General features: G+C 43.7%; 1 protein-coding gene across 1 annotated transcript in view; it reads left to right on the forward strand.

The window, feature by feature from the left end:
• Positions 1-21,868, forward strand: part of FAT3 (FAT atypical cadherin 3) — a 158,828-nt gene extending 136,960 nt beyond the window's left edge. Inside the window, exons 20-25 of the mRNA XM_067751685.1 lie at positions 5,679-5,832; positions 8,143-8,798; positions 12,504-12,617; positions 14,714-14,773; positions 15,524-15,559; positions 16,188-21,868. Of these exons, the coding sequence (XP_067607786.1) occupies positions 5,679-5,832; positions 8,143-8,798; positions 12,504-12,617; positions 14,714-14,773; positions 15,524-15,559; positions 16,188-16,813 (1,646 nt within the window). The 3' untranslated portion in view covers positions 16,814-21,868. The remainder of the gene's footprint in view (positions 1-5,678; positions 5,833-8,142; positions 8,799-12,503; positions 12,618-14,713; positions 14,774-15,523; positions 15,560-16,187) is intronic.
• Positions 21,869-22,869: the final 1,001 nt, after the last annotated feature.

Below are 22,869 nucleotides of genomic sequence, written 5' to 3' on the forward strand. Positions count from 1 at the left end.
TGTATCGGCTGTAACTAGAAGGATTGTAAACAAGAGCACAGCTTTGAGGCAAGGCTTTAAAATACACTTCTCGATGTGGCACATGTATACAATGGAATATTACTCAGCCATCAAAAGAAACGAAATTGAGTTATTTGTAGTGAGGTGGATGGACCTAGAGTCTGTCATACAGAGTGAAGTAAGTCAGAAAGAGGAAAACAAATACCATATGCTAACACATATATATATGGAATCTAAAAAAAAAAAAGTTGGTTCTGAAGAACCTAGAGGCAGGACAGGAATAAAGACGCAGACATAGAGAATGGACTTGAGGACACGGGGAGGGGGAAGGGTAAGCTGGGACGAAGTGAGAGAGTGGCATGGACATATATACACTCCCAAATGTAAAATAGATAGCTAGTGGGAAGCAGCCACATAGCACAGGGAGATCAGCTCCGTGCTTTGTGTCCACCTAGAGGGGTGGGATAGGGAGGGTGGGAGGGAGACGCAAGAGGGAGGAGTTGTGGGAGTATATGTATACGTATAGCTGATTCACTTTGTTATAAAGCAGAAATTAACACGGCATTGTACAGCAATTATACTCCAATAAAGATGTTAAAAAATTTTTTAGATAAAATAAAATACACTTTTCATTTCACAAGGATTTGAGAGGAGAGAAGCTATGGCATTGTTTTTGTTTGTTTTTAATAGGTATTTCAGTGCTAGTGTGACAGTTATCTTTTTTACATCTGGAAACTGGTACGAAGTAGCATCTGCCACTTACTGACTGTGTAACTTTGGGCAAACAATCTTATGTAAGCCTCAGTTCCCCTTTGGTAAAATAATAGTACTCTCAGCAGAGGGTTGTTGTCAAGTATTAAGTGAGATAATGCATGGAAAGTTCTTAGCATTTTTCCTAGCGCATAATAAGCTGCTGTTCTTGGTGATAGTTTACTTATTTGACATTCTCCCCCAACCCAAGACAAAAAATCTACTCTTTCTAATAAGACTTTGAGATTATCCACTGAATTTTATTTTTCTTTTACATTCACAAAAGTGTTAAAATATTATTTGTGATCAAATAATGCCTGCCTATCTTTGGGAATTCTGTTCCCTCTATTTGTGTTTTATATCAACATATGGTAATGCTTTGGGAGAGCAGAAGCTTTATTATGCTATTAGCTTTATTATTTGATGATTATTTGGCTCCCAGAAGGATGTCTGATGCTGTCCGTCTCACTGCATCTCATTGGCTCCCTGGAGAGTTGTGGGGAGTAACTACAAGCCCCTCCTGATTCCTAGTAAGTTGTGAGTTCTGGCTTACTGACAAATTCCAATGCCAATACAGTCTTGTAGAAAGATTTGAGAATCTGAAAGCCTGGATTCAAGTTCAAACTGATCATTTACTAGCTATACATAGTTGAACTAAGCCACTATTCTCTCCAGCACCCCCATAGAGTAGGGATGTTAATGGGGCCTCTTATTTACCTTTCATGGGATTATTGTGATCCTTCATAGAATGACAAAGTGATTTTAGACGTTACATCACTTAATATCATTATGGCAGACTTGTTGACATTTTAAAAATTATTAATAATAAGGCCCAGGCCAGGATAATGAGATCATAAATAATGCTTCATTAGAACAGGTTAATTTTATCAACAAGCCTCTTTCACAAAGGCTAAATAGCAAATATAACTTTTCTTTCATTAAAAAAGAAAATCTGACCACTTTTTTAAATCCAATTGCTTTTCCCTTTCATCATGTTGACATAAAAATCCCTCCAAATTTAAAGTTTTTTCTTGCTTTTAGGCAAGATTTCTTCAAAAGGGTCTCTGCCTCCCTTGTCCCATGGGTTTGACATCACGAGAACAGATTCTAGAAAGTTTGCTTCTCTTTTTAATAAACAGAGAAATCCAGATAGAGAGTGTAATAAAGTATGATTGTTAAACTTACAATTCAGGATAATACTGAACAACTCAGGACTCTGGAGCCAGACTACAGGGGTTCAAGTCTACACTAGTTTCATGACTGCAAATAAGTACTCTACTTCTCTGTACCCTGGTTTCCTCATCTATAAAATTGGAATAATAATAGTACCTTCATTGAAGCCTTGTTTTAAGATTTAAATGAGTTAATACATGTAAAGTGCTTAGAACTGTTCTTGGTCCATAATAAATGTCACTAAATGTTAGCTACCACCATCATCATCTTCTTCAAAATGGACAGCTAGTTTTCTCAGAGGTAGAACAGGGCTTCTGCCTCGTGCAAAGTTAGTAGTGCTCTGTGCTCGTCGATGGTGTTTTTCTGGCTTTGTATCCCCAGTCCCTATTTCAGGGGTGTGCTGGAAAACCAAGTCTCTAAAAACAAAAGCCTTGATCTGCCGTGTTTGCTGATTTCTGTGGTGTAAATATTCCCAGCCTTGCTGGCATCAGGCTACCAGTGGTTTAGTAACTGTCTGCCCAATTCTTGAATACTTAAAATTCAGTACCCTCCACCCTAGATGAGCTGGCTCCAGCACACCGCTGCCGATGGCTTAGACACTCAGTGAATAGGTTAATCAGTCAGGCTGATGGCTGCATCAAGTAGCTCTGGATATCCCACAGAAGATAATGAAAATGACAAAATGCAGAAGGAAATGTGTGAGAGTAAAACAGTGCACTAGAGGGAGTGCCTCGTTTTTTGTTTTTTTTGCGATATGCGGGCCTCTCACTGCTGTGGCCTCTCCCGTCGCGGAGCACAGGCTCTGGACGCGCAGGCTCAGCGGCCATGGCTCACGGGCCCAGCCGCTCCGCGGCAGGTAGGATCCTCCCAGACCGGGGCACGAACCACAGGCGGACTCTCAACCACTGCGCCACCAGGGAAGCCCCAAGGGGAGTGCCTCATTTTAAATTCTGATTTTCCAAGGCAGAAAGACACCCAATCAAAATAATCAAACCCATGACCCTCGTTAGAATCCAGTTTCCATAATAGTGATTCAAATGTCCCTTATTTCCAGACAGTTCCTCCTTGCCCCTCCCTGGCCCCCTACTACTGCCGCTATGGTTTTATTTGAGAAAAGGCCAGGGCTTGTCAAATAGGAGCTGGAGAAGGAGGAACTGTACCTGAGCTGACCCACCTTGCCTTACGTTCCCCCTCCTGACTGCCCTCCCTACTCATCACTGCCCTGCTTTGCAGATTCCCTACTGTGGTTGTTCCGCCCCGCCCTTTAGTCTTAAAAGGAATTGAATTCATTCTCACAAGTCACTCTCCCTCTAAATGTCATGCCATCCTCACCAAAGACTAGCCAGGTGACAAAAAGAAGCATTTTTCCCAGTTCCAACTGCTTTCAGCAATCCCCACTTCCATTTAGGTGAGCAACTGCCCAAATTGGAAAAAAAATTACCCCAAGTCAGCAGCATAAGTTGAAGCAAGCAGACCCCAGACTATTGGATCCTGGCCATAGACTTCAGGCCGCCCATCTCTGGACACAGTTTGCATCAACAGTGGTCTTTCCTTATATATTAGTTCCCTGGTATTTCATTGGTGTTGCATTCAAGAGTATTATGTCTCTCTCTCAGAGCCTCAACCTCTGGCCCTCTGGGTTCTTAGTGCCAGGAAGGCTGGGGCTACCCAGTTCCTTCCTCTTAGGAGTGTAAAGATTTCTCTCTTGCCTCTTCCACTTGCCTCCTGAATATGAGTCCTTCTCTCTCCAAACCTATGAACACCCACACACAGTCATAATGTCCTCCTGTATGTGAGAGTTCTCTGGAGTGGCGATTCAGTAAAACGTCCATGAGAGCATGCTGTATTTCAATCTATAGATTATTAGCTATCTTATACCTATAGAGATCAATCTACAATATCCCAGCATCAGTCACTGACCACTTGGGGAGCAGAGGTTAGCCCAAGAGCCCTTCAAATAAGAGTGGGGATGGTTATTTGCAAACCAAAGTAAATAGGATGTGCTTGTTGGATGCTGAGACCCACAAATACTCTTCCTCTACTACCACCCACTCCCCCAAACATTAGAAACCAGCCTTTACCCTCCCTCTGGGCAGATGATAGAGCCATTAATGTGGAAATTAACCAACCTTGAGCAACCCAAGGGTACTGACACAGTATTGTTGACAAGCTCCACTGATGTGCTTAGAGCTTCCTATCAGATTTCGATTTCTAGTTTTCTTCGACCCCACTCTTCAATATGAGCTGATAAGCCAGGATTACCAGAAAAAGGAAATCCTCTCATGTGGAAGAGATGGACTGTATTAAGGTTCTCCAGGGACACAGAAACAATACGATAGATAGACAGATAGATAGATGATTGATGGAAAGGTAGATAGGTACATTATAGATAGGTAGGTAGAGAGAGAGATAGACTGACTGATTGATTGATTGATTGATTTTTAAGAAATTTGTTCACAAGATTGTGGGGCTAGCAAGTCTGAAATTTATAGGGCAGGACAGCAGGCTGGAAATTCATGAAGAGTAGATTTTTCAGTCTTTACTTTGAAATCCTCGTATCTGGAAATTCAGCCAAGATTTCTGTGTTGCAGTCTTGAGGCAGCATTCCTTCTTCTTAAGGCCTTCTTTTGAATGGATAAAATCCACCCACATTATGTAGGGTAATCTGCTTTACTTAAAGTCAACTGATTATAAACGTTAATCACATCCACAAATACCCTCACAGCAACATCTAGACTAGTGTTTGACCAATAACTGGGCACCGTAGCCTAATCAGCTTGATACATAAAATCTACCTTCACAGAGACCAAATCACAGAAACAGAGAAAAGCAACTTGGAAGAAACTATTTATGATAACATAAATGAAAATCTCAATAAAAGTTTCAAAAGATGAGAAACTCTCTCGGAAAGTAAAGCAAAACCCCACAGAAGTGTAACATGAGAGAAAGATAAAATTAAAGGAAGATCCAAATAATCTAAGATCCAAACCATAAAACTTCCATAAAAACAGAATAGAGAAAACAAAGGAAATCATCAATGCAATAAAGAAAGTTTCACAGTTTCCAGATTGTGAGAGCCCAGTACTGGTTCAAGTTAAGTGTACATCATTGTGAAAGCTCAGAAAATTGTTGGGGACAGGAGAAGCCCCTCCAAACTGTTAGCGACAAAAGGAAACTAGGTCACACACAAACTTCAGGAACCAAAACAACTTTGGATTTCTCAAAAGTAACATAGAGGGAATTGCTTAGAATTCCATACATAATTATCAAAGAAGTGTAAGGGTGGAGTAAAAACATGTGCAAGGTCTCACAACATTGACTTCTTATAAACCCCTTCTCAGGAAGCTACTGTAGAATGAGTTCTAATGAAATGAGTATGGAACCTACGATAAACTCCTTCATGGAGACATCCTACCTTTTACAGTAGCAGCCTGGTGGGGAAAGCATCTTCTGCCCCATCCTGGTTTCTGTTTTTGGGATCTGTTCCCTGGGTGTCGCTTACCATTCTCACTAGCATTCATGTATGTGGTTAATTAGGTGAATTTTTGTGGACTAGCACAAGCTCCAAACCATTACTTGGCATTTTTGTGGCAAGATGGGTTCCAAGTTCAAAATAACCAATTTGCTAATCATCTTGGGAATTTGGGCCCTGCCTAAGATTTGATTCAGAGGAATTAGGCCATGTCTGGCCGAGTCCGTGCACTCTGAGCATTACCAGTGGCATCCATGGCTCATGAGTTCCTCTGTTTCTCCAGGTTATCAGTGTACCTGTCTCTCCCAGTTCACCGGGAGAAACTGTGAATCGGAGATCACAGCCTGCTTCCCAAACCCCTGCCGGAATGGAGGCTCCTGTGACCCCATAGGAAACACTTTCATCTGCAGTTGCAAAGCTGGGCTCACTGGAGTCACGTAAGTGAGATTGTGCAATTAGTCTTTCTCTACGCTGCTTCTTGTTGCTAAGAAAACCAAACAGTAAAAAACTAACTGGGATTGGGACTTCCCTGGTGGCCCAGCGGTTAAGACTCCACGTTCCCAATCCAGGGGGCCCGGGTTCAATCCCTGGTCAGGGAACTAGATCCCGCATGCCACAACTAAAAAAGATCCTGCACGCTGCAACTAAAGACCCCGCACCGGCGATTAAGATCCCACGTGCTGCAACTAAGACCCGGCGCAGCCAAATAAATAAATATTAAAGCAAAAAACAACAACAAAAAAACACCTAACTCGCATAAAATATTCACCACTAATAGGATGGGCAAAGGGTTAATATCTGAATATAAAGCGTGCTTACAAATGACTAAAATGTTATCAGGGATTATCTCTGGGTAGTGGAGTTATGGGTTAATTATATTTTTACTTTATACTTCTCTATATTTTCAAAAATTTATACAATTACTATGTGTTCTGTAATCAGGAAAACAATCCTTTTAAGGAAAGTCTTCTCTGACCCCTAATATTTCCAGTATAGCTCTGAGGCAGATATACTATCCATTTCCCCAGAACTCATAAACTGGGCTCTACTTTCTAGCATTTTATGATCATTCTGAGAAACTGAAAACTTACGTTTCCTTTGCAAATCTTTTTTTCCCCCAAGGAAGAGGGAAATTAAAGTGTGAGCCGAATGGAAAGGGAATGTTTTAAGTTCTTAGTAAAACAACGCTTTCAACTATCCTTGATGGTTTTAGAAGTATATATATATATGTATACGTAATCTCAAGCAAAGTGATATTCTAATTACAGATCAGTCTTACGTATTCATTAAAGTAAATCTCCCGAGGACTTTACCAGGAAATACTTAGCTGACTTTGAATTGTTGGATGTAATTTAAAGTAATAAAGCTGCATTTATTTTTAAATACTCTGTGATTCTGACTAATTTCCAGCTGACCTGGCCTCAATCTGTTCAAATTAGGGACATTTGACTACCTTTTAAAAGGTGGATTACCAAAAATAGAAGTGATCGGGCCTTTTAAAATGAACATATCAGAATAACTAGGGAAGTAGAGGACAGGGAAGAAGAAAGATCTGTGTTCTTAAATAATGTTAAACTAAGAAAGAGTAAGACTTACATGTTTGCCTTATAATTATACTCAAAACAAGTCACGGATTGCTTTAAAGAGAATAAAATGGATTTATTTTTCGTTAGAATGCTTTAATCATTTTTCCTGATAATCTGCGTTAGCCTTAGCCTTTAACGTAAGCATAGAATCCAGAAGATACAATGCTATGTAGCCCTCCACCCACTGCCTACATACGCCCTATTACCCCTGCTTCCCAGAGAGACCAAACATGACTGTATCTATTAGAGAGAAATGTCAAAACCAAAAACTTTCTCCTCCCTGGAAACTCTATTATAGGGTGTCTAGCTTCACAGCTCTTTAAGTGTCGCTCTACAATACCAGAAGCTCTGAGAACTAAAAGGACTGAGGATAAATTCGTGGCGAAGTCAGCCAAACCCATTCTGAGGCTACTTCTAGTCTTTATTTCCCTCATTTATTGTGAATATCCATATGTTTTACTGTAGAAACACTGGCATATTTGGTTATGGGCCCTATGTCAGCACCAGTTCCTGGGATGGGGTGGGTATTCTACATAATATGAAAGATATGTACTGTATGTCATTTCTAAAATTGCAAAATTTTACATTCTGAGATGCATCTGGCCCTGAGCATTTTGGAGGCCAGTACGTCTTCAACAGCATCTGTGGTTTCTTTTTCTGCTCCTTCTCTTCTCTCCCATGGCAGCCGTTTCCTTCCTCCGACCCGCTAGGGTCAGAATGTGGGAGAGACTGCATTGGGAGAAATCCTTTAATGCATGATGATCACCGGGGTCTACGGGGGGCGCATAAATGCTCACCCACCTCCCATATACACTGCATCACATCATTTTTGTCTTGCTTCAGGTACCCTTTAGGTACTTTTTCTTTCTTTTTTTTTTTTTTTTTGCTGTACGCGGCACTGTTGCGGCCTCTGCCGTTGCAAAGCACAGGCTCTGGACGCGCAGGCTCAGCGGCCATGGCTCACGGGCCCAGCCGCTCCGCGGCAAGTGGGAATCTGCCCGGACCGGAGCACGAACCCGTATCCGCTGCATCAGCAGGCGGACTCTCAACCACTGTGCCACCAGGGAAGTCCGCTTTTTCTCCTTTAAAGATGTCGGTTTAACATGGAACGTCCGCAGGTCCTGATGTTTGAGGGGGGCTTTTGTGTGTTCTGTCGCGAAGGTGCGAGGAGGACGTCAACGAGTGCGAGCGGGAGGAGTGTGAGAACGGCGGCGCCTGCGTGAACGTGTTTGGCTCCTTCCTCTGCAACTGCACACCAGGCTACGTGGGGCAGTACTGCGGCCTGCGCCCCGTCGTGGTACCCAACATCCAGGCCGGCCACTCCTACGTGGGGAAGGAGGAGCTTATCGGCATCGCCGTGGTCCTCTGCGTCATCTTCGTCCTCGTCATCCTCTTCATCTTCTTCCGCAAGAAGGTCTTCCGCAAGAACTACTCCCGCAACAACATCACACTGGTGCAGGACCCTGCTACGGCCGCCCTGCTCAACAAGAGCAACGGCATTCCATTCCGGAACCTGCGGGGCGGCGGGGACAGCCGCAACGTCTACCAGGAGGTGGGGCCCCCGCAGGTCCCCGTGCGCCCCATGGCCTACACCCCGTGCTTCCAGAGCGACTCCAGGAGCAACCTGGACAAGATCGTGGATGGGCTGGGCGGCGAGCACCAGGAGATGACTACATTTCACCCCGAGTCACCGCGCATCCTGACGGCCAGGCGGGGTGTGGTCGTGTGCAGTGTGGCCCCCAACCTCCCTGCCGTGTCCCCCTGCCGTTCTGACTGCGATTCCATCCGGAAGAATGGCTGGGATGCCGGAACTGAAAGTGAGTCGGAAGTAGTAATGCATCATTATTTCTTCCGCTCGTGTTTACTGGAAGGAAATTCGGGAAGGGAGAGCGCCCCGGAGGCACAGAGCTCACAGTAGGACATGTTCTGACCCTGAACGTTCACACCAGCCCTGAAATATTGCCCTGGTTCTTATCCCCATTTACAGATGGGGAAAATGAGGCTCAGAGAACATACATAATGTGCACAATATCACACAGCTAGTAAGAGGAAGCTGGTACTCCAATACAGGGCTGCCAGCCTCTAAAACCCATGCTCTTCTTTTTTTTTTAATTAAAAAAACGTTTTATTTTATATTGGAGTATAGTTGATTAACGATGTTGTGATACTTTCAGGTGTACAGCAAAGTGATTCAGTTATACATATACATGTATCTATTTTTTTCAAATTCTTTTCCCATTTAGGTAGAACCCATGCTCTTCTCACAATAGCACACCATTGGCAATAAAACAAGCAGCGTAGCCACTTATGTGATGTACAGGAAGTGTGCTATGGAAGGTCAGAAGAGAGTATTTCTAGTCTTAGGGTGAAGACTTGAGGGGAGCAGAGGGACATTTGAGTTGGACCATGGTGGATCAAAGGTCCAGGAAAAGGAGGGTGTTCCACCACATAGAGGCACCCACATGATCAGAAGAAAAGCAAGTCCATCTGTTTGGCTGGAATGCAGGGTTCAGGAAACAAGAAGGTGAACCACAAGCAGGAAAAGTGGTCCAGGCCAGATGCTAGTGTTTCCCTCTCCTTTTGGCCTCATACAGCAGAATTCTAGGCAAAGAGAAGAGCCACAAGTGCAAAGGCCCTGGGGTGGGAAAGACTTTAGTATATCGAAGAACATAGACAAGGTCAACGTAATTGGAGCTTGGTGAGCGGTGGGGAGAGTGGATACATTTTAACAGCAACCCTAATGCAGTTTTTAATCAGGTAAGTAGCTTGATCTAATTTACATTTTTTAAAGATGGCTCTGACTGATCCATGGAGAAGAGACTAAATAGAACCAAAGAGGGAAGGGAGCAGAGACCAGTTTGTTGTCCTATATGAACACCTGGGGAGAGGTGGTGATTGTTTTCTCTGTCCTAACATCAGTCAGAATGAGAAACTAAGGCAAGCTCCGTTGTATCCTACGACTTTTCATCAGGCCTAATGGCTTTATATTTGAGTAGCAGTGACACCCTGGGTAGCAGGAGTTTCCAAAGGCTAGGATTACAGTACTATGATGTATGTCGGGGTAAAGGGGGGAGGGGGGAGGCTGGTTTCAAATGGAGATAGAAAGCACATGGACCCAAGGAGATACAGGGCATCTCCATGAAGGAAGGGGGCATTCCTACTGGTGTCTTTAAGCATGAGTAAGATTTGAGTAGGAAACTATTGGAGAGGGCCTAATGGGAAGAGGAAGCAGCTCAGTCAGTGCAGGGGACACGTGAGGGGTTACCTGAGGGTGTCTGGCTCTGTTGTTTAGGAGGAAGGCAGCCAGAGGTGAAAGTTTGGACACCAGCTACATGAAAAATGATTGAATCTCTGAGAGTGTGAGCTCACCGAGGGAGCAGGAACAGAGAGAGGATGGTCCATCTGGGCCTCAGAAAGGATCTTGGAGATGCCTACATGTGGGAGGTGGGCAGGGAGTTGGGACCAGGAAGGGAAACAAACACATGTCAACAGAAAGAGGGCAAGGAAAGCAGAAAGGGCAGCCAAGCAGAAGCCAATAAGGTCAGCAATAAGGTCAGCAGGGTTGAGCACCGTAAAACCATCCAGGAAGACACAGTCTTAACAAAATACTGCACTTGACACCTAGAAGTTTCTTAGTGATCTCAAGAGTGTCCCAATGAGTCCTCAAGACAGAGTTCAGCATGCAAGGGTTAAGGACGAAGAGATTTGGTGAGAAAACAGAGGCAGCAGATGAACATGAAAAACCACCACTGCCGTGTGCTGGATCGTCTCCTTAAATCCCCACAGGTGCCCCACATGGGACCAATTGGAGGAGTGGATAAGTGAAATGACTTACTTTAGAGCAGTAACTAGGAAAGGGAGGGGTGAGGATTGGCATCTGGTGCATCAGGGTCCAAAGCCTGTGCTTTCACCCAGACCGCTCTTGGGAGCTTTACCAGGGAAGTGGGAGAGGGACAGGAGAGGGAGAGTCTCCTGATGATGGAGGACAGCCTCTATTCTAGTACCACTCCAACTATGCTCTCTGCTGACTCCACCTTTGAGTAGACACACTTATACTTCAAGTCCTTCCCCTTGGATTTTAACCATAAATATATTCCCTCTCGAATTAGTGGTAGAGTTAGACTTTACTGCAGCCTTGCCAATCCCCTGGTTAGTGGAAAGCCTCCTTTCTTTTAGCAGTGAAGATTTTGAATAAATGGAAGAGTGGAGAAAGGAGTTTTGTGCACAGCACTATACTCACCAGGGTGGATCATTTGGCATTTCCTTCCTTGTGTTCAGGGCTAAGCCTGGTGCCCACCTTGTGCTCTTCCAAGGCACATGTTTTCTGCCACATGGCTGTTGGGAGGTGAATATCTCCCTGGCATCTCTGTCCACTTGTATCGGTTGCTCATCCAACTCATCGTTTGGCTGCAGCTTCAGCATCTGATGGCAGATGCAGAGCTGCAGTGCCTGCACGTTTTGTGGAAGAAACAGCGATTTCTCTAGTCATGAAGAACAACTGTTCCCTTAATCACGAGTCCCCGTCTCTTCATACCGTCACATTCCGTGATGATTTTCCTGGTGATCAGTTCCCTCCACCCACTTCAGAATGTGACAGCTTTATTTCCAGAATCCACCTCAGGCCAAAACTCACATGTCCCCCCAAAGTATTGTTGAGCTTTTATCGACTACATTTCCCCCTTTGTTAAGCAAGGCAGAGTTAGCTGGCGAGACAGTCTCTGGGTGACTAATTCATTTTTCACTTGACAACTTCAAGATATGGGTTTTTATTGCTTCTTTTAGTCCATCAAATAAGTAGCCCTGGAGAGAGAGAGAGAGAGAGAGAGAGAGAGAGAGAGAGAGAGAGAGAGAGAGAGAGAGAGAGTGTGTGTGTGTGTGTGTGTGTGTGTGTGTGTGTGTGTGTGTGTGTGCAGGCTCTCTTTGTATGGCAAAGAAGGAGAAGTGTGTGGCTAAGAGCACATCCACACCGCTGACTGCTGTCCTCCGGAGTGCCGAATGCTGTCATTCCCAAAAATGATGTGGCGCTGCCCTCTAGAAGGCAAAGCTGAGAACTCCACTCGCTCCCCAGAGAGGGAAGTTCGGATTAGTGTAATGGCATTCTTGCCTATAAAATATTTATACTCCTATTTTAAAAGTAATCTCATTTAACCTGGTGTTGACACCACATCAGTTCATGTAAATGATCTAAATTAACTCTGAATGGCAAAGAGCAGCCCAGCCACTTCATCCTAGCTTTCCTCTTCACTTAGTCGCTTCCCTTTGAGGATGGAACAGCGACTTTCGGCTGTCAGCTATTTGGAAGCTCATTTACCACAGGTTAAGGGTTTCGAATCCATAATGTAAATTTCTTGATTGACAGATCTTTGCCCCTGATGGTACAGTCAGTTTTCTATTGTGCACTAAATTATTTTCTCTAAGCAAATGAAAGTGCCCCAAGAAGTGAACTCTGGCAGGGGGCGGGGCTGGAAATATGCACAAGGTAACCAGTGTCATTTCTGCTTTCTCTCTGGCTGTCCACGAAGACAAAGTGGTTGATGACCCAGGAGAAGTGACCTGCTTTGCAGGCAGTAATAAAGGCAGCAACTCAGAAGTTCAGTCCCTGAGCTCCTTCCAGTCAGATTCTGGTGACGACAATGGTAAGAAGTCATGGAATTTGTCCCTCCCGGTGGGCTCTGTTTCCTGTGCTGGCAATCACTGGTTGAGAGGAAGGTGTTGGGACCCATCCTGTTTCCTGGCCCAAGCGTGGGCTTTTGCTTATGCTCACAGCTCTCGCTGGGCTCCACTGTTGCGTGTCCGCTGAAAAAGCAAGCACTCATTGAGCCGCAGCTGGGAGCAGGCACAGAAGTAGAGGAGGTTCCCGCAGACCTCCAGTAATGCGTCCTCTTTGACTTAGTACATGATGGAACTACCCCATCCCAAAGGATACTCTCTAGCAAAGTGTGATTTGTTTCCTTTTTTATTCTAGCTCATGATGATCTCTTCACACTTCACTATCCACCCAACCTCCCCATCATTAGAAATTAGTTCAGAGGCAAGACCTCCTTCTCGTAGAACCTCCTTCCCAGAGAGGTAGTATCTTCATTCTTCTTCAATCATTTGAGGTCATGGGCCTTTGGAGAATCTTATCTTAGATACGATGGATCAGCTCCTTAGAAAAATGCACATACCCCCAAAATGTTGCATACGATTCCATGTGGTACATGAACCTCACTGACACCCCAAAGCTGCAGCCTCTACCTCCTGTGAACCCATGTTTATGGAGAGGGCGTTAATGAAGGACTGGGTTTTCTGAGCTTGAGGAATCAGCTTTGGAGGATGGGTTGGTCTCCCCAGGGCAGGGAAAGGGTGCAGAAATAGTCATAAAACAGTGAGAATTTACCACATGGTGGTGAACAAAGAATAATTTCAAGTAGTCATTGACAGTGACAGGCAGGCTTACCTTAGTCTATACCTTATGCTACTTTCCCATTTATCAACAGTTGGCCAAATTGGATATTTATAATTTATGTAATCATTCACCCCATAAACCCTTGCTGAGTTTCTCCTGAATATTGAATCCTGTGCTGGGCATTTTGTAGCCCGAAGAACAAAATGAAAATGACATAGTCTTTGCCAACCACCACCCGCCCCCGGCCCGCCCCAGGTAAAGACAGGAACAAAGGAGCCCCGAGGCCATAGAAGCAGTCATGGAAGTCAAATAGTCTACTAGCCCCATCACCAGCCCCAAATCTCTTCCACCTCCATCCCAAATCCCTGGCACTCCTGAGAGGTGCGGAAACCTCAGTGTATCTGACCATTGGGGTAACAAACCATGTAACAGTGGATTTCTTCTGAGCAAACTCAGAAGGTCAGAGGCAGGCCTCCAGATTTCTTTACCTTGGTGTTTACTCCCTTCTTCATCCCCAGCCAGAAGAAAAGTTGTCGCTGGTTTGCATTTTATGTAGAAGCAGCTAAGAACGTAGTGTTTCCAAACTCCAGGCAGCAGCTCCAGCGATGATGCCTGGTTGACTATTCTCACAGGCTCTTCTTCATCACACACTTGGGCTTTCAAGCTTAGCATTCTAGGTTGGTCCTGACTAAAGCAGGCTTCCTAAAGTCCCTGATCACCTCTCCAGAAGCTACTGGTATCAGGTGCTCAGGCAACCCATATGAGCACAGAAATCTCCTTCCCAGTTTCTATTTCAGAGGCCAAATGCTGACTCTCATCTACACTTTACGGGTGGGATCTGGGCCTCGGGTCATTCTAGGCTATCGGTGACGTCATGTGAGTGTGAAACCATCAGTGCTGCAAAGGTTATCCTTCATCACTGGCATTTGGCTCAGAGCAGCATGGCTGACCAGCAAGTAATTATCCCTGGGAATAGTGAGGTCTTCCTTGGAGCCTTTGGGAGTCACTAATGAGAAATTAGCATAAGCTTATGGCCTTTGCCTTCCTAGATTGATTTCACTGGGCCACGAGGTGTGAATTTATGACCCAGCAATTCCTGCCGATCGTGCCTTTCAGGAGGACTGGCCCCGGATTTGTTGCTGTTTCCCTTCCTCCGAGAAGCCAGGGGGATGAAAGTGCCCGCTGGAGTCCAATGGATGGGCTATGGGAAGCTTTGGGTGTTTGCATGCCGTGCCTTTGTTGTTACCATTGTTGTTGTTAAGACAAGTGAATGTATGTTTAAAATACATAACTAACCTGAAGCTGTCCTTCTCCTCCCTCCTGTCTTCTTTTCCTGGCCACAAGCATCCATAGTGACTGTCATTCAGCTTGTCAACAATGTAGTTGACACTATAGAGAATGAAGGTATTTACTGTTTTCTTCCATAGCATTTCTTTGTGCAGAGTTAACCTTTTGGATATATCACTTCCTTGTTACTTTGAACTAGGGGTGACTTTTTTTTTATTGAAGTATAGTATAGTACAATGTTATATAAGTTTCACGTGTACAATGTAGCGATTCACAATATTTGAAGGTTATACTCTATTTATAGTTATTGTAAAATATTGTCTATATTTCCTGTGCTGTACAATATAGCTTTGTAGCTTATTTATTTTATGAACTAGAGGTGATTTTAATCAGTTGGCAGCAGAGGGGGCGGTACAGGTAGTTTCAATGAGACGCTGAACGTCTCTCTCTGGATTGGAGTGAATTTTACAATTTCGAAAAAAAATCCAGGTCATAGTTCTTTTCATATGTGAGGTACCCTTTTTATAAAATCCCTTCCGAGAGAAGAGTACCCACTTAATCGAAATCCAGATTAATACTAAATTCATTCTTACATTCAACATGTATTGATTGAGCACCTACTGTGAGCTGGGGATATTTAAGAAATCATTCAAAACTACAATATTATGGGAACTGATTTCAATCGGGTAACTTTTATTAGTGATTTAATACTATTAGGGCCTGGTACAGATGCGACTTATCTTTTCGTTTCGCAAATAACAACAAGGAAAAATAGGAACATTTTTTTACATCCTCTAAAATGTTCTATTGTACCTTCTTCACATGACTTGGACTGTCAGTTTTACTTCTCACTTTGTATTTAAACAGTGTCTGTCACGGATCAAGGACAGAACTACAACCGAGGTGATTCTGCCATGCCCCCAGCATAATATGTTACTTACGCGTTTGGAATTGCTGAGTTTGTTCTTACCCTGTCACTCTCCTTCCATCTTTTCTGAGTTTCTTTGATCTGAATTTTGCATGTTCCAGGTGTCTTGTGTGCTTGGTACTGGAGGTGAAAGTCCCAGCCCAGCATCCTCCCTCCCCCAGCCTCTCCCCTGCTCCAGCAACTCACTTGTTTGCACGCACATCTCCCTCCCTCCTGTGGTCCACAGGACGGCTGATGCATCTACCTCTTCGAGCATGTTGCCAGCCTGGATGTGCACTTAGCCTATGGCTAGGAAGAGGAGAGAGGGTTCTAGAACTGTTGTTTGCTCGGCACGCCCTCGCTGGCCATCGCTTCCGGCATGGCTGAGTGGGAGATGCTGCAGCAACCAGGTGTCATCCTCAGAGTTGCCATTGCCTTGTACTTCCCGGGCCAGAGCATGGCTGGTCCTGAGAGACCCTTGTAAAAAGCATGCGGGTGACCCTGGCTTCTTAGGGTCTCCTGGATGTTAAGAATTGCATGTCAGGTTCCTTGCCTGCTCCTTTCTGAGCCCTGACTCCAGCTCCATTCTGGAGGAAACTAACTGACACGGCTTCTCTCTCACAGCCTATCACTGGGACACCTCTGACTGGATGCCGGGGGCCCGCCTGTCGGACATAGAAGAGGTACCCAACTACGAGAACCAGGAGGGAGGCTCGGCGCACCAGGGCAGCACGCGGGAGTTGGAGAGCGATTACTACCTGGGCGGCTACGACATCGACAGCGAGTACCCACCCCCCCACGAAGAGGAGTTCTTGAGTCAGGACCAGCTGCCCCCACCCCTGCCAGAGGACTTCCCGGACCAGTATGAGGCCCTGCCGCCCTCCCAGCCAGTCTCACTGGCCAGCACGCTGAGCCCAGACTGCAGGAGAAGGCCCCAGTTCCATCCCAGCCAGTACCTCCCTCCCCACCCCTTCCCCAACGAAACGGATTTGGTGGGCCCTCCCGCCACCTGTGAATTCAGTACTTTTGCCGTGAGCATGAACCAGGGCACAGAGACAGCAGCGGGCCCAGCAGACAGTGTGTCTCTCTCCTTGCACAATTCCAGAGGCACCTCGTCCTCGGATGTGTCAGCCAGCTGCGGCTTCGAAGACTCTGAAGTAGCCATGAGTGACTATGAGAGCGTCGGGGAGCTCAGCCTCGCCAGCCTTCACATTCCCTTTATGGAGGCCCAGCACCAGACCCAAGTGTAGAGGATGCGCTCGGGTGACGCGCGCGGTTTGTTACAGAAACGCGGAGGGAGACTGGCTGGGCTCGCATCTCCACGAAGGGTCCTGTGTTGAGCGAGCGGGAAATGCGGTATTTTCTTCTGGGAACTTCTTCCCGAGCCATACTGTCACAAGCAAGCTCAACTCTAGCTGGCTGAAAAGGAAAGGTTCAGAAATTGTTTCTGAGAGGTGACCCATCACCCTGGCAGTGCGTCCCTGCGCTCGTGACCGACAAGACGCACCTAGTTTTTAAAGGGGGAAACAATTTCACCCATTGTTTGTTATACAGTCCATCTGTATGGCTTTGTGCAGTACTGTGCCCTGGAAAAGTGTTACAGCATCGGTCCTTGCAGTATTAATAACTGGCAACAAGCCAAGAGGCATTGTTGCATGTAATTTTGAGCCAATGGGGAGGGGGGAATGAAAATAGTAGTTATGATTGTTGGAAAAGTTAGTCTCTTAGGCAAAAGAAAAGAGGAATAAATATTATTAAATAAATAAGAAAATGGGATGAAGGCTTTCAAATCAACTCTCTTTTTTTTTTTTTTTTAATAAGCTGCCCAATTTTCAGCTATAAAATTAGGTTTGGGTAACATGTTTAGTATGCTCAGTTATTTTTGTTTGTTTGTGTTAAGCATCCAATATAATATAGTTGGATTTTATGATCTTTGAGAAAGATATCAATGAAGAGGAATACGTGAGGGTATTTGGGTACCATTTTGTAGGTTGTGCAAACATTAGAAAGAATGTGATTATCTGTCTTTGTGTTTTCCAGTAAATATTCTTGGCTGTAACTTTAATTTTAACATTGCTGCAGAAATTGGGCTTTGTTCTGAGAATCAGGAAATAAAAAGACAAATAAAGGAATATTTTGGTACATTGTTCTCTAGAATGAGAGATATTGAGAGGTTTAAGCAGAATTCACAAATTCAGGGAAAAAAAAGAAAATATAATACTTTCAAAGTTTTCAGCTAGATAATCACAATTCTTGATAATGCAGACAAAAGGTACGTGTTGTTTTAAACTGTTAGCATCATCACTATAAATGCAATTATGTTTTTTAAAAAGGAGAAGAAAGTAGATAGTTCATGTGTGTAAATTATAATAGTGTGTGTTTCTGGTCCTATGTACAAATATGTGCTTGCACTCAATAAGGCTGCTCTTGAGGAAAGCTGACGGGAAGGTTTTAGGATATAGACTATGTTAAAAATCCTGCCAATGAGGCCAACCTTCCAATTTCTCTGATCTTGATGATATTAGAGAAACACCAAATGCCGTATTTTATTCTGGTTCAGTTAACTTTATTTTGGTACTGCCATTTATATGAACTTGAAGCAAAACTGTGCTTTCTTAGGGAAAAAAAAAAACTGTATTTTGTTATAATTTTCCAGAACTAAACTCTCATTTGAAAAATGTGTAAAGTTTCATTACACCTGGGGTTCTCCTCTCATCTGACCTGTGGGCTTCAGCCTTGAGTTTCCAAATTTGACAGGAGAATCAGCCCACTGGAAATACAAAAACCCGGTAGTCGAAGCTTAAAGTTGACGAGTTGAGTGACTTTCCTCTTTTGCTTCAATCAGATCGTGGCCACGGGCGCAGCTGCCATGGTTAAATAAATGCATATTTGCACTGTCTGCATATGAGCAAATCTCTGTGTCCACAGTTTCTGATGACATATGGCATTGGTGTGTCCACCGTACTGTCCTGCTCTGTGTGTCATCCACTCAGACATATTTTTAATTGCTTCAGTTGTGTTCAATCCACTTCTTTGCAGGAGTCAGTGTTTCTGAAAGATCATGGTTAAGAAAAAAAAAAAAAAAACTCCTTTTCATTCCCAAGCTTCCTGAGTATATGCATAAACTTCACAGGTTTCTCAGCTTTTCTCCTCTTCCTATCTCCTAGTCAGACCTACTCATGGAAGCATTATCTGCACTGTGGTCTTGAAATAAATGAATTTCACTAAGGCTGCTTGGGAGAATAAAGTCTTTGATATTTCTCTTATGTAAGAAACCATTTGCAAGAATCATGGAGAAAATGACGAACTAATGGTCTAGAATAGAACTGCTGCTACACTTTCGATAATGCAATGACATAAAAAACAATCAAAGTAAAACCAACAATTCATTTCTTGCCCCCAGGAAATATTAGAAGGAGATTAATGCCCATGAGTCAGTCCTGCTTACACAGCATCCCCTCCAGGCAGAGTGCCTAACCAACACAGTAATGAAGGAATAAATAGACCCTAATGCGGTTGTGAAATCACCCATGAAAATTGTGCCCACTCTTGGCTCTGACCTGTATAAAATACCTCTTTCTTCAGGATATCTTCCCCGATTTTCTGCAGAGTAGCTCCATAGCTAAATGTATCCCAGATAACCTTGTGTCATACTTCGATTCATTATCTTTAAACTCGTGATATCTTTTCACTTTTTGGATAGCTTTCCCAGTAGATTCTGAAATGGTTTGCAGTCAGGCCAAGATGGAACTAGGTGGGGTGACCACTGATTCAAGTGCTGGAAGGGTCCTTAAGGTCTGCTTGTCCAATCCCCTTATTTTATAAAAAAATAAACATACCCAGAGAGGGGAAGGGACTTCCCCAAGCTCACACAGGAAGGTAAGTAGCTGAACAAGAACTAGAACCCATCCACTTGGCCTGCTTCTGCTAGACCTTCTGATTTCTCACCATTCCTGCTTTGGAATATACTAGAAGAGAGAACTCATGGAGAGTATTTTTCTGGAAGCCTCATGATCCTAGGTTTCCTTGCAGCCCCCATAGGAAAGGTGCAGTTACAGGATTCACACATTTCTTTGGACATCTATCAAAACTGCTTTCGCCAAATGAATGTTTACTAAAATGAGGATGGGATGATAATTACAGAATGGAACTAAGACCAGTCAGCAAATTCAGTAAAACTTTGATTATATTACCTACTAGGTGCATTTATTTTTCTTCCTTTTCCCCCATCCCCGCCCTGGTGTTTATTCCTAACCCATTCACCGTGCTGAACCACGGGGGAAAGATTTAAGCCAATTTGTATCTTTCCCATACATATTTTTCTAACATGTATGTGCTGCCTCTGGAAGCCATTTTCCATAGCCTATTGTAGGCATTTTACTTGCATTGCACACATTCTGATTAGGTTGAGGATAGCTGGACTAGTGATGTTTGTCATACAGTAAGCAGAAGCTATAGGGCTGTAAAAGATAAATAAAATAGGTGTTGAATTTATTTGCTCTCTTCTATGAGTATTTTTCTGCTGAGTTTCGTTCCACGCCAGCTTTCCATGTACTCATATCCTGCCAGTTCATGAAATGCCACTGAGGTAGACTTAGTGATATGAATAGGTCAGGTCTATGCATCTGAGGTTTACCCTATCAGACAATCAGGGTGAAGACCTAGAAAGGGAATTGATGATGCATTCCTGGAACTTACCTGGAACCACCCTAGGGAATCACTAGCAGAGCCTGGGAAAAAAAGCAAGGAAAACACTATTGGCCAACTCCTGTTTACTTCCCGCCCTCACCCCGCCCACTGCCCCCACTAACGCTGAGTCTACATAATCAACGCCGGGGAATAGACATTAGCAAAATAAATCACTTAGGACCCAGAAAGCACTTTCATGGGAAATAATTCAGGAAGATCTGGTGTTCATTTTGCATGGGTTGCCCAGATAATTGTCTGGGCTGTCCACTCGGCTGCCTTCCCAGTGCACAGATATTGCTAAAGTGGTTAGGCTTTTATGTTTTATGTTTTTAGCTTCAAACCATGAGAAGTGGAGATTTGAAGAGGCATTTCTTTAGCGTCATCATTTTGTGTGGTCTGTGAGAAGGCGGGTTCTGTGTTTGTGTTGGGTTTTGTCCTGCCATGTTCAACTGCACAGTATTCTGGTGGAAATCCACAATGTCTTTAAGCTTCTGGTTGTATAGTTCTGGGGTTTAAAGTCTCCATGTGTGGATTTGGCATCAGTTAACATTTAGCCAGCTAGCTAAGAGACAGGAAAAGAATAAGATTTTCTTTCCTTATGTAATAATGAAAAAGCAATAATTACAAGTATGTAATATTACACAAAGGCCATAATTAGTCTCTTCCAGTGTTTAGAATGCACTCGAGAATCATAGAGTCATTTGGAGCGTGTTTGGACCCATTAGTATGTACTGTAGTACCCTTCTGGCAAGCAAATACCTGAATTGCTACTATTTAACAATTTTATGAGCCCATAATACTGCATTTTGGGAAGTGACAAATGTGTTCAAATGTGTTTGGAAGTGGAAGCAGTTCTTTTTAAGCACTGTATCAGAGAGATTGTCTTGTAAATTTACCTGTTACAAACAGGCTGGTTTGTAAAAGATGTATGTTTTGGTGTTTAAAATGTTTATAAAATTGTATATAATGGTTTCAATTTTCCAGGCTTTTGTAGATATACTGTATTTGATGCCTATCAGGATGCTTTAATTTGGGGGGTCGAATATAATTCTAAGTCATCCATGCTGTTGTTCTGCAAACTTCTGAGGTAACTACACACACACACAAAGCATTTTACATTTGAAAATGATGTTTTGAAAACATTTCAAAAAGTACTGTAACCTTTCTTTGGTTCTACTATTTTCATTTAACTCTGTCTGTTTCCAAGAAAATGCTTTTATTGATATTTTAGAAAACAAGTGTGTTTTGCTCAGTTACTAAATACCTGATTCTTATGCCATTTCAGATTCAGAATGAATTACATCATTTCTTCACACACATGTGCACTCACCTAAACTTGCACATACATCACACACCAAACGTTATGCAAAGGGAAAGCTAACACTTAAAGTGGGTCTTGTCCCTTACGGAAATAGATTTTTTTGTGCATATAATGCTGTTGGCAGTATTCACTCTTGTGTTCTTTTTCTAAAAAATAAAAGAAAAACAAAAAAAGACAGCCAAAAAAAAAAAAAAAACCCAACAGTGTACAGGTTTGTAACTGCCAAAATTTGATGGTTAAAACAAGTTTTCAAGTAAAAAGAAAAAAATGAAATTAGCAATTGTGTTGACTCTTTTTAAGTGTTGCCTTTTTTTTGTCTTCAGCTAATTGCTCCCACGGCACTTACATTTGTAGGGATGGTAGTTTTCTCAGAAACTTCTTACCTCCAGAAAGATTTCCATTGGCTCTGGTGCAACTGTGCTGGAACTTTCTGTAGCTTCTTACCGGGCACACACCCTGTAGGGTTTTCTCCTGATTAGAACGAAAACAGTGCTCGAGATTTGAGCAAATAAGGGTCGTCGAGCCACATCTCTGCAGAACTCATTCGTAAACACATCCCCACGCATTCTAGGCAGCTTTTTCCAACAAGCCTCGTCCCCCCTCAAAAAAAATAAATAAATAAATCCAAAAGCTTGGGGCACAATTAGCACTTGAGTTTTCCTCCAAAGACCAGAGCTCTAGAAATTTTTTTATACAAAGTGAAAGTCAAAACATATACAGGACAAGTTGGGGAGGAGGGACAAACTGACCTTTCAAAGAAGTGACATTACAAGAGGTTAGCTTGAGACCAGGAAGGACTCCAGAAGGGGAGGGGCACCCTCTGCCCAGCCTTGGTGAGGGAAGGCGAGGTCCTGCTGTAAGAACCACACTGTCTGAGCACCAGCTGCATAAAGGCCCCTCCTCAGGCCCTGGGCCACCCCTGGAGTTGGCCCTGCCTGCACCAGCAGCAAAACTCCACCTACCTGCCCCTGACCAGGATCCTGGAGCCTGGAGCCACTGTCCCCTGGCTAGGCATTCAGTCTCTTCTTACTGGAAATCCTTACCGTGGGCAGAGTTAGGTGTGCTTTATCCTCTGGTTACTTGTCCATCCACGTATTGGTAGGCACGTAAATGCTTAAGAACTGGATAAAAGAGAGGGTGCACCAATTTGCTGCATTTGCCAACTTCCGTGGTATCGATGCAGAAAACTCAGCCTCTGTGCACCAGTGCCAGATCGAATCTTGGAGACAGAGTTTTGGGTGAAGTAGAAAAGAAGAGTTTTATTGCTTGCCAGGCAAAGGGGGATACAGTGGGCTC

The sequence above is a fragment of the Pseudorca crassidens genome, chromosome 9, assembly GCF_039906515.1.
Source record: "Pseudorca crassidens isolate mPseCra1 chromosome 9, mPseCra1.hap1, whole genome shotgun sequence".
NCBI classification, from domain to species: Eukaryota; Metazoa; Chordata; class Mammalia; order Artiodactyla; family Delphinidae; genus Pseudorca; species Pseudorca crassidens.